We start from the raw sequence: 12044 nt of genomic DNA on the forward strand, positions 1-12044 counted from the left end.
TAAAGATTTATTTATTTATTATATGTAAGTATACTGTAGCTGTCTTCAGACACTCCAGAAGAGGGCGTCAGATCTTGTTACGGATGGTTATGAGGCACCATGTGGTTGCTGGGATTTGAACTCCGGACCTTCGGAAGAGCAGTGAGGTGCTCTTACCCACTGAGCCATCTCACCAGCCCCTGCCCAGCCATTCTTGAACCTGGACTCCAGACTGCCCCACCATCTGGTCTCTCATAAACAGCCTCATCCCAAGAACATGAAAAGCTAAAGAGCAGGGACCTTCATCACTACTACCCTCTGCATGGGCACAAGGACATGGGTACCAGCACTTGCAGCAGCCTCCCCTTGAGGTCTCCCCATAGTACCCAGGGCATTCTCAGTGCTGCCCCCCACCAGCTTCCTGGATGCTTCACATTTTACATGGATCTCAACCAGGAGCAACCACAAAACAGCCAGCCCTTTCTGGTATCTTGGTACGTACTGAGAGGCAGAGTGGCCATGCTTGGCATGTATGTTAAGCTTTGGGGTGGCATCTGCCACTGCTCATCACCCTAGACACTGAGAGAATAGAGTTGGGACCAGAGGAAGCACAGGGGCAGGAGGCATTTTGTGGCAAACAACTAATAGGAAATCCCATCCCATTAAATTATTTCCTGGAGCCAGCAAAATGGCTCAGCAGATAAAGATGCTTGTCACACAAGTCTGACAAATAAAGTTTAAATTCTGTTTCCTATAGACTTCCTCACAACCTGCGCTAATCTGAAATGTATATAAATTCAGAGGTTGCTGGGAAGTAGTGGTGCATGGCTTTGATCCCAGCCCTAGAGAGGCAAAGACAGGTGGATCTCAGAGACCAGAGTTCAAGATCAACCTGGTCTACAAATAAAGTTCCAGGACAACCGGGGTTACACAGAGAAAACCTGTCTCAAACCCACCTGTCCCTCCCCTTCCACCACACACACACACACACACACACACACACAAGGAAATGCATACTAAATTTAGAGATTTAAGATGTGCCTGGGACCATGTGAGGGCAGCTCCTCTGAGATGAGGACCCTTTGAAGAAGCATTCTATGTTATCTTGGTGGGAGTGCAGGCTTTCACCTCTACCGCCTGAAAATAGATGGTGCTAGTGTGAGGTCAAGGTGAGCTTGTACCAAGGATTTATGTGGAAGTGGACTCCAACCATCAGCTATGTCTCTTCTACCCATTCTACTTTCTCAGGGTTCTCATGAGTTTTAGCCATTAACAGAAGCTTCCATAAACACTAATAATGAGGGACAGAAGCCTGAAGGATCAGTGTACAGATGCTGCAGATCTGCCTCCCCTCCTCCCCAGACATAACAAACCCTGTACACCCAACCTTTCATGCTGCCCAGTACATAGCTGGGGAGAGTTTTGACAAAAAATAAAGCGTTTTAATGAGACTGCAGGCACAGTTGATGTCTGGCTTACTGTATTGTTGTTAGAGTCTGGGTCATTAGTGTGGAAGAGAGATGGAGTAAGCTTGGGTTAGGGCAAGTGATTCTGAGAAGAGAGGCTCTTGAGACTTGAGAGGAAGCCTCCTCCTGACCACCCAGGGTAATGGTGATGGCAGAAGGTAGCCCCCCTACATGACACCTTGCTCCCTCCACTAAAGCAGGAGGCTCCCTTAGAATCTGTCATAGCAGGGCTCTCCTATCCCCGAGGTGCTAAATGCCAAGGTCTGGTCCCATTCCTGTGAAAAGAATCTGCATCCTCGGGACTGGTAGAGAGAGAGCCCAGTGCAGGTCCTGGGCAGGAAGGCAGAGTCAGTGACCCTGACAGATCCTGGCCTCCGGCTGGCAGGACATCTTTTTGAAAACTAATTGGCAACATCGTCAGCCTCCCGGTATCCCTCCCTATCTTTCCTTTCCCTAAGGAAGTGTTCGGGAACCCTGTCTACACTAGTCTCTCTTCCCTTTCTCCTACCCACTTTCTAGGCCCAGGAAGGACAGGAATGGTCCTGAACACCTCCTCCAAGCCATGTGTAGTCCCTGCCACCAGAGGGCCCAGCCTTTGGCACAGGTTGGAAACTCTGTGGCCTCCTCTCCTGAAGGCTTGTCCTGGGTCTTATGTCCTCAACCTGACCTCAGACACTGTCCATCCCCTCGCCAAATGTTGCCCAAGGACCACCGTGTGCTCAACTCCACTGGCAACCGGAGAGGATTGCCATTGCGCGTGAGGCTACCAGGGTTGCCAACGGGTTTCTCGGAAGTCAGACAAGGGCGGTGATGACCAGTGGGGAAAGGACTGGAGGAATTACACAGGCCAAAGGCAGGACCGGCATCCCATCTCCCCATCCCACTCCATCCACAAGAAAAACCACGAGCAGCAGTGCCTCTCTCACTGGGCTAGGGAAGAGGGCCCCTCGGGTGGACGAGGCAGGCAGTTCAGGGCTCCCGCGGTCCAGCCTCTGGCCGCAGGGACTGCGGAACACGGGTCCGCTCGCCAGAGGCCGTACAGGCCTTAGCCGACAGCGCCCTCTGGCGTCCAGAGCGGAAGGCGGCAGTCACAGTCACCAGGTAAGTGGTGCAGGGCGTCAGGCCCTGAATAGTTGTGCTGTTCTGGCCTGCTGGCACCTCCACGCGCTCTAGGGACCCGCCCTGCAGAGGTCCAAGCTGTACATGGTAGCCGAGAGTGGAGTCCGGGCCAAGCGCGGGGGCCCAACTTACGCGGAGGCTGCGAGGCCTAGCATGCGAGATGATGATACGTTCTGGCCCGGCCTCTTCTGCGAAGGAAGAGGACAGTTGAGTGGAGGGGTGTCCTTCTCATGCCACCCTGCCCTCTCATGAGGTGCCCCTGCCTCACCTTGCAGTGTGCGTACTCGCACGTGCTGCGGCCTCAGGAGGCGCACGTTGGACTCAGGCAGCAGTGATACTTCATAATCTGTGTCCGGGTCGAGATCTGTCCAGGTCCAGCTGGTAGCATTCCCGGGCAGCTGTTGACGTCTTGTGGTTGCCAATTTGCCGCTGGGTACCAACTCCAGCACGTAGTAACCAGAGTCTGCTGTCAGCAGGGGCGGCCAGGACAGGCGGAAGCCATTGGACAGAACCTCCGAAGCATGAAGTTGTTGTGGCTCCATCGCATCTAAGGGTGGTTTAGTGCTGGAGTCAGGGAGCAGAAGTGGCCGTGTCACCAAATGAGGCTCTCACTGATTTGGAGAGGACCCGAAGATTGGATCCCCCAATAAAATAGGTGAGGCCTTCTGCCAAGGAGAGGCAGGAGCCAGGTAGGTGTATACCACCAGTAGATGCTAATGACTAGGAAACTCTGACTGATGGAAGGACAGAGAAGAGTACAGCCCCCAACTCTGGGTCCCATCATAGACATTCCTGCCTACTTCACCCCAAACCCAAATCTATAAGATAGAGTGGCTACTCCTCACCCAGACCATCAACATGGATGAAGGTACCTCAAAGGTGGCAACGATCACAATATTATCTAAGAACAGAGGTCCAGTCCTCCAAGACTGTGTGGCTCGCACAAAATTTGTTGTGAGACAGACATACTCTGAACAGTTTTGGAGGAGGGAAACAGACCAGAAGCTGCGGCCAGGAGATGGGAGACTACATGTTAATGGCCCCCTGGAGCAGCAAAAATGTGACAGAACGCAGAAGCGGCTGCACCTAAGAGTGAGGAGACAGTAGGACCTTCCTATCCGAGAGTAGAGGGGGACTCCAGAATGCGCTCCTGTGCAGCGACAACCAACACACGACCAGCCAGCCATCTGATCAGCTTGCAGCGGAGTCTGGGTAGGCCATCCAGATCTTGGCTTTCTCGATGATGCTGGATGCTAAGTTCGGTCAGCTGGGCACTCATTTTCCTGCCCAGCCTCCCAGTCAGATTCTGACCTTAGTTACAGACATCCCCACCCTAATGTTTATCTCTGCTGATACTCTTTTCTCCTTCTGCCCCCTCCAGGTTCATCTGGGCCTATTGGCCCAGGGTCTACCAGGAGATGTCCTTAGATCTCTTGAGGCAGACCTTTCACCCCTTGCAACCCATAGACCCACACCTTCCTCTTTAGTGTAGATGATTAACCTGCAGTAAGAGACTTGGTAAGAATGCTACCCTGAAGTGAGAGCGTTCTTCAGTGCCCTCCACAGGCTAACCCAAACACCAGGCCTTTAGTCTCCAGCCCCTTCCTTCTCCTTGGGTGACTGACGATAGGAGGCCCAGGAGAAAGCAGGTGCTTAGGTCCTACAGCAGATCTCCCTTGTTCTGGCTTCCCCAGCAGACCCCACAATAGACATGAGTGAAAACCACCTCAAACCCCTCCCTGCTGGGATTCCCTAGCATGGAATAGGTAGGGCCCAAGCTCTGTAGGAGACATTCCCTGACCTGTTTGGTCACTTCTCCAGGAATGATGGGACTGACAAGCCATTTGGTCCCTGGATATACATAAAGGCACAAGATGCCATAGGCATACCCCTGGGGGAGCCCTGGACCTCATTTATCCTCTGTACTTGGCCCCTACACACACACCCCACTCAAAGTAGCCCTCAGTTCATTGGCCTGGGAGTTCCCATGTCTGGGAGTCCCATCTTGAAGTGTTTACTCAGATCCGCCACATTCTCTCTATAACCCAGGTGTCAGGGTACATGTAGGCACCCAGAAGGAGTACGTGCCTGGATGGTATACAGAGAATATGTGAGCCACTGTTACATATTCAAGGGCACCAGGCTCATGGGTTCTCCCTTGTCTCCACACAGAGCCTCTCCCTGCAGCAAGCTGTCAGCTAGGGATTCACAGGACCTGCCTCTTCCCACCTACCAGTAATGGAGCCCCGCAGCTCACGGGCAATGATAGGAAGATCATCCACATCCACAAAGTGTAGGTGCTTCTCGGCAGGAGCTGAGGCAGCTGCCAACAGCTCCAACAGGTTGCCTCGGCCAGTGCTGACAATGAAGATGGTGACACCCAGGTCCTTGAGCTCCTGCATAGGGGGGCCCACTGGGTCGCTGGAGCCCCCATCTGTCACCCACACCAGCACCTTGGGAACCCCTGGCCGGGCACCTGCTTCCTGAGCAAACAATTGTTCTTTGGCATAAGCCAGTGCCAGGCCTGTGTTGGTATCACCCATACGTTGGGGTGCAACACGTATGGCATCCTGTATAGCCTGGCCTGAACCGTACTGGTCGAAAGTAAACTCTGTGTGAGGCCGGCTGCCCACGTGCACCAGACTAGCACGCAGAGCCCCAGGTCCGAAAGGCATCGTAGCCACCAGCTGCCCCACAAATTCCCGAACTCTTGAGAACTCATAGTGTGACACGCTGGCTGAGCTGTCCAACAGGAACAACAGGTCCCCCTGGGGGGCTGATGCTGTGGGACCTAGAGGAAAAGACAAGGGGTTCAGTCCAGGTAGCCCTGCCAGACACCCCCCTGCCCAGGGCAGAACCACCCCCAAAGGCTTGAACTTTCTTTAGGCACATGCTTGCCTTTGCCCAAAGATACTGGTAGAGAATCTTCAGAATGGGGCTATAAGCCAACAAAAGGCCCACACTCTCCTCTGGTTCCCAACTGTACAATGTCCATGTACCCAGGGCATCCTGGACTGTTCCCATGTTCCTTCTGTAGGTAGATGCTGACCCTTGTCCCCAATAGACACAGCATGCAGGTAGAACATTCTGTATTCAGGAGGGGCCTGAGCCACATGCAGTGCTTCCCTTACACTTGATTTTCAGAAGGGCCACCTCCAGGATGAAGTCAAGCTAGGTAATTCATCTTCCAGGTGAAGCAATGGACTCTGAGCCCATGGGACAACAGGAGAGGATGGGAGAGCAAAAGTGAAGAGATGGGGAAGACCACACACTGAACAGCTCTTCCTGCCCATAAGAGGGCCAGATTGGAGTCCTGACTGGTTACAGATGACATCACCCCTCCCCTCCCCTGGCTCCCATCCCCTGCTTCATCTGTACCAAGAAAGCAGGAGCCTGAGGACCCAACCGTTGTCTAGCGAGCCTCCGAGCCTCTACTTTTATCCCCTTTTCTTCCTGTCCAGCCGGCTGATGTACTGATGAGACCTTCCATCACTGAGACTCAAGTGTCTGGATTTAGACCTGGCTTTGGGGTTTCCCCCTTATGGTGTGGCCATTCCAATATTCTTACCTCCTTTCTACTGAGGGACCTTTCAGAGGTAAGGAAACTGAGTCAGGGAGCCCTCTTAAACATCTTTCTCCACAATCCAGGCCTGAGGTGCGGGGCGGGGCGGGGCGGGGCGGGACGGGGCGGGACGGGGGAGACTGTGGCCTCGGCGCTCTAAGTCCAGCTCTAGCTCAGTTGAGTCACCAAGAATGTCCCGGAGCGCCCACCGCAGGTGGCTGAGGTGCTGGCGTGTACCCCACCCGCTCCCCCCACCCCGGCCTTCCCACCCATTCGTCCGGCGGCTGCACCTGGACAGCGTGGGCAGCAGCGGATAGGCTATGAGGAATTGGAATCCGGGTTTCACCACACTTACCGCGCTCTATGCCGCTCCGCGCCAATGCCAGCCGCAGACTCAAAGTCATGCTGAGCGCAGTCCAGAACAGCATCGCGCCTAGAGTGGCGGGCTCTTGACCGACCACAGCTGGCAGCTAACTAGCCCTCCTAACGTGAGTCAGGCCCCACCCACCTCGGAGAAGCCACACCCACTCGCGGCCACTCCTGCTTGGGAGGCGCGTGCACTCAGTCGCGCGCGCAAAGGCCAATCTGCACAGACTGCAAGGAGATGCATGCCATAGCGGTCCCAGACTTGCGGTGACAGGCAGCAACCACAAAGGCACATAGGTGTGGGCATGCGCTGACAAACATTCCCATCTCTCTTTTGCAGGCGGCAATATGTGTTGTTCATATTCTCCACCTCTCTCCTCTTTCCCTTCCCCTTTAGGGTTCCCCCCCCCCCCGCAGTTCCTGATCTGCAAAGCTCCTGAAGACAGGAGAGCCTTACAAGACAGAAGAACCTTAGAAGTGGGGCTATACAAAGAAGCAACCTTCTCTCAACAAGGACCCAACTTGGCTATAAACTGGAGGAGCAGCTGGTTTTCTCCAAAGACTTGAAGGCAAGGACGCTGCCTTCAGAGGCGACAGGAGCATATGAAAAGCTTTTTACAGAATTAAAAGCCCCCACCTTGCCAGAACTCTCACCTGAATTCTTGGAGGAAAAGATATAAGGGGAAGCAGAACTTATCTAGTGTGACCATGGTGGCCTATTGCTGTCCTATATACTACCCAAACAGAACTCCAGGGCTACACCCAGGTCAGACCCCAGCAGGATTAGAGACCCACTGGCGATCTAAAACAGGGTCCTGCAGTCAGTGCTAAGCCCAGACCAAAGGAAGCTGTCTACAAGTGTTGTTCACAGGACATTGAGCCCTTCAGAAGGGCTGCACAGACTGCTGCCCTTAAGATGCTTTCCTGTAAATAATTATAGTATTTGGAATGGAGGCACACACAGGAGGGGGTGTTGTCTGGCAGGATGTCTCCTCCCTTCCCACTCTCAGCAAGAGGATGCTCAGCAGGGAGGACGGATAGGACTCAATGGTCTTACTTCCTCCATTTCTGGCAGGTGAGACACTGTGGGGCCTTGAGGACTGTGCCTGAGCTCCGCTTTGCCTAAAAAAGGAAGCAATACGACTGAGCCTGAGAAGCTAGCTGCAGGAACAAGTAAGAGCTATGTCCTGCTGCCGTCCCCCACCCCCTTGCCGGGAATCTTGGCACTGGGTGTTGGCTTCACTCCACAGACCTCAGGCCTCTGAATGGACCAGAAAGTTCTTGATGCTTCTGCCTGAGTCTTGAGGATGAGAGCTGTGCATGTGAGTCCCTCAAAGACTGGGCCACCCAGAGGACACCAACAACCTCCAGCTCCAGATACATTGTTGCATTGTGAATGAGCGGAGGACACAGGGTATCCAGAAAAATCATATAATGTCAGGCTTGCTCTGCCAGGGAGCTGGGTCTTAGAGGAAGGAGAGGCTCATAGCCCTCAAGCCTACAGTCATCATACCTCAGCCTGCCCTATTTCCAACCCTTCTGGAAAAAATGATCAGGTTTTCTTGGCTGTGACTCAGGGAAGTAGCTTTCTCCTTCCTTTGGCCTCACCATTAGATGGAGAGGGTACAAGAGACCAAGTCTCCACCAAGCCCTATCCAAACTGGGCTACCTGCGGGACTTGGGCTCAGGCCAAGTTGCTTCTGCTGCCAAATTCCTTGGGACACCCTTCCTATCATCCATACCTCCTGCTCAGCCACCAGAAAAATCTTATCCTTTTTGTCTTGCAGTGTCCCCTGCCTTCAGAAAACACACAGACATCAAAAGGGCTATGGGACTAGCCAGGGATGCAGTGGTCAGGGTCAGGTCTGGGCTTGAGGCAGACACCAAAGGAGGCACAGACACAATAGTCCGGGAGCCTTGGAAGACAGGCTCATGGGAGGAGAAAGGGCAGAAATGTGGTCTCCCAGGCAAAGATGTGCCAGGCCAGGGAGACCTTGACCCCTGAGTCCTCAGCCTCCAGGGACTGCCCCTGCTTGTTCCTGTCAATCTAGGAACATAAGAGGAAGCACTGCCTCTGATGCTAAATCTATCCTGCCCCCATAGCTTTAGCTCAGGACAGGGAGGCCCTATGCCTCATTTCCTGGAGGAGCTGGCCCGCCCTGTCTGTCTGCAGGTAGGTGGAAGGGTTTCCTGAAACCCAAAGACACTGCTTTTAGCAGAGTGCCCTGCTTCCAACCAAGGACCAAGAGAATGTTCCTTCCCTCCCACATTCAGGCTTCTGCAGAAAAGAAGGGCCTTTTGTCTACAGATGGCTGTGGTCATGTTCAACCCTAGGGAAAAGGGCAGCTCCTGGGGCCTCTGACCTGACCCTTGACCTCAGATGAGGACAGAGCTGCCTGCCCTGCTCCTGCCCCTACACCCTAACTGTGAGCTGCTGTTTGTCATGCTGGTTTTGTGTTGTTTTTCATGGAGGGACACTGCTGGCTTGCTCACTGACTCATGCTTAGCTAGCTTTCTTATACAACTCAGGACTGCTTGCTGAGGCAATGGAACAGTCCATAGTGGGCTGGGTCCTCCTACATCAATTACATAAAACAATCCCCACAGACATTGCCCACAGGCCAGCCTCATCTGGGGATCCCTCAATTGAGACTTCCTTTTCAGATAACACTGGACTCTATCAAGTTTAAGCTAAGTAGGATGGTTGCCAGTAGGGAAATTTCTCCCACTTCCACCAGGCTGAAATGTCCTAAAAATGTCATGTTTCTTTTGTCTTTTTTCTTTTCTCTTTCTCTTTAAGTTTTTGAAACAGGGTTTCTCTGTGTAACTCTGGCTGTCCTGGAACTCACTCTGTAGACTAAGCTGGCCCCAAACTCACAGAGATCTGCCTGTCTCTGCTTCCTGAGTGCTAAGATTAAAGGCGTGAGATTAAAGGCATCCACCACCACCGGCCAGCTTGTCCTGTTGTCTATATCTCACCTGAAAACCCAAGCACATACCAGAACACAGAAACAGGAAGTGCTGGGGTAGCTCTTGGAGACCTGGGACAGGGCTCACTCCTGCTGTCTGTTACACTTTCTTCTAGACCAGCTCTGGTGAGGCAGGTGCCAGAGCCTAAGAGTGGGTCTGGAGATCTAGGGTCCTTTTCCATCCTCAGGGTCCAGAAGTGATCCAAATCCACCTTCCTTTCAGCGAGAGTGGCAAGGAAGATAAAAATGGCTTAGTGAGCAGTCTGGGCATGGGATGAATGCAAGCCTCCCCTTTATTTACCTGGTCCATCACCCAAATCTCTGCCCAGAAGGCACGGGCACTGGGCCAAGGCCTGTCCTCACAGTACTGCCAGATAAGGACTGAGCAAGAAAGCCCTATGCTAGCAAACATGCAGAACGTTATGATTTGAATCTAAAATGATCCCCTAGACTCATGCTTTCAACACTCACTCACTCCCAAGCTAGTGGTATTTTTGGGAACCCATGAAACTGTAGGAGTCTGTGCACCTGTAGGGGGTTGTGCCTAACTGGTAAAAATAACACTAGGGACAGGTCTTTGAGAACATTCCATTGCTATGGTCTGAGTGGCTGTTACCACACCTACCATGTTGGACTGAAACACTTTGAGCTAAAGCAAATCTTTTTTTTGGAGGGGGTTGGTAAGTTTGGAGACAGGGTTTCTCTGTGTAGCCCTGGCTGTCCTGGAACTCACTTTGTAGACCAGGCTAATCTCGAACTCTGTGCTACATTGTTCCTGCCAGTTGTTCTCTGGAGGTCACAGCTATACAAAAATAACAAATACACATGGCTACTAATTCCCCTAAAAAAAGGTTTAACTGTGTAAGACCAGGGAATTGATAGGGACCCCGTGGTAAGAGCTCTGAGAAGGAAAGGCTTCAGGAGCAGATACGACAGCAAATGCTAAGACACAAAGGGCTGTGGGTAAGAGTGCAGGTGTATGGCAAAATGCTTGGGTTGGGACAGAGGCGGCAAGCCAAGCTCTGTAGCCTTCAGACCACAGGGGGCTGATGGGATTCTGAGTACTAGAGAGAGTCTTGGAAGAGGTTGAGATGAGGCAAGGACAGCTGACTCCATGTTTCTAGAAAAACAGCCATCAGAGATAGACTACAAGCCCCACATGTGCCACTAGCTGAGTATTAATGCTCCGTCTTACATGGGATCCCCAGCTGGGGTCCTGGCTGGAATGGTTCTGTGAGAGGTGATCTGATCTGAGTCCCTGTGCCATCTCCAAGAAAGGCCCAGGTAGTCTCCAAGGAGAGAGTGTTCCAGCAGTGGGGACCTGAGGGATTCAGGAGGAGTTGCCTTTGCTCTCAGGGATAGCACCAGGTCTTCCTACTCAGCACCCCACCCCCACCTCCTCACTCCACCTACACCCCACCACCACCACCCCAGCCCCACCCCAGTTCCTGCCTCTACCAGAGATGCCTAGGAAATAAGCAAGGCTTAAGCCCAGACTTGAAGCTGGGTGGACAAAGCTGGCTAAACCCAGAGTCACTCCTGGCAGATGCTGTCTGTGGACATGCCTGCAAATACTTTGTGAATGAATAATTTAAGTAAAGTGGGAATCTCAGTGAGCCCAGTCTCTTTACCTGAGATAACGCTCTGACTCAAAGCATAAGAGGAGTACCGACAGGACACAGCCTTGCATATGTGCCTACACTAGTCAGGTTCCTTTTTATAAGGCAGGCCCTGAGTTACTGGGAAAGAAGTCTGCACCCGAGTGGAGGTCTTGCCTAGTGCATCCTTGAAGCTCAAATCTGCTTAAATCTGGTGAGGAGAGAGAAGACAGAGGCCCTTAGAAGAATTAAGGTGCTCTGAACTTTCAGGCTGGACATGAGGATCCTAGGTTCTAAACGTTTCTGCCATGAGCTTGTGCTAGGTAAGCGTTAGGAGACAGACATTAATAGGGTCCAGACACAGTACTGCCAAGGCAAGAGATAGTAGGCTATGCAGGCCTACCTCAGGGATGGGAAGGAAGCACTGTGACTGAAGGCCCAGCCCCACACTTTCCTTCAGCCCCAAACCCCCCTTTTTGAACCTGTCCAATGGTGGTGGAGAGGGAGACGGTGACCCCAGACCTGTGTCTGCTTGTATGGTGAGCTAGCTTGTCTCTTCAGCACTCAGGCTCTACTCTACCAGCTGGCACATCTCTGTCCTTCACAGCTAAATACAGACCCCAGACCCTAGACCCCTGACCCCTTCCACGACTTCCCAAAACCTCCACAGCATTCCTTTGTGTGTGTGTGATGCTGTGCTTGGAACCAAGGTCATGTGTGCCCCCACATAAACCCAGCTCCATTCACAGCACAGAAGTGCTTTGTCTTGTGACAGTCTTATTTTGTAGCCCAGGCTGGTCTCAAACTCATAGCAATTCTCCTGCCTCAGCTTCCCCAGTGCTGAGATTACAGATATAAACCACCATGCTCTGCATGTTCCTTTGAAAGCATGCCCGAGAGAGAGAGAGAGAGAGAGAGAGAGAGAGAGAGAGAGAGAGAGAGAGAGAGAGAGGAAGAAGAAGAAGAAGGAGGAGGAGGAGGAGGA

General features: G+C 52.6%; 1 protein-coding gene across 2 annotated transcripts; it reads right to left on the reverse strand.

Annotated features, from left to right (window-relative positions):
• Nucleotides 1-1399: 1399 nt before the first annotated feature.
• On the reverse strand, nucleotides 1400-6595 carry Vwa1 (von Willebrand factor A domain containing 1). Of its 2 annotated transcripts, XM_021200601.2 has the most exons (4): nucleotides 6482-6595; nucleotides 4798-5355; nucleotides 2833-3111; nucleotides 1400-2752 (listed from the first exon to the last, which is right to left on the reverse strand). In XM_021200601.2, the coding sequence occupies exons 1-4, from the start codon at nucleotides 6552-6554 to the stop codon at nucleotides 2415-2417; spliced, it is 1248 nt and encodes a 415-aa protein (XP_021056260.1). In that variant the 5' UTR covers nucleotides 6555-6595; the 3' UTR covers nucleotides 1400-2414. The 2 variants fall into 2 exon arrangements, with proteins under 2 accessions (XP_021056260.1, XP_021056261.1); XM_021200602.2 differs by lacking the exons at nucleotides 1400-2752; nucleotides 2833-3111 and having other exon boundaries at nucleotides 4839-4960.
• Between the last annotated feature and the right edge of the window lie 5449 nt (nucleotides 6596-12044).

This window comes from Mus pahari, chromosome 6 (genome assembly GCF_900095145.1).
Source record: "Mus pahari chromosome 6, PAHARI_EIJ_v1.1, whole genome shotgun sequence".
NCBI lineage: Eukaryota > Metazoa > Chordata > Mammalia > Rodentia > Muridae > Mus > Mus pahari.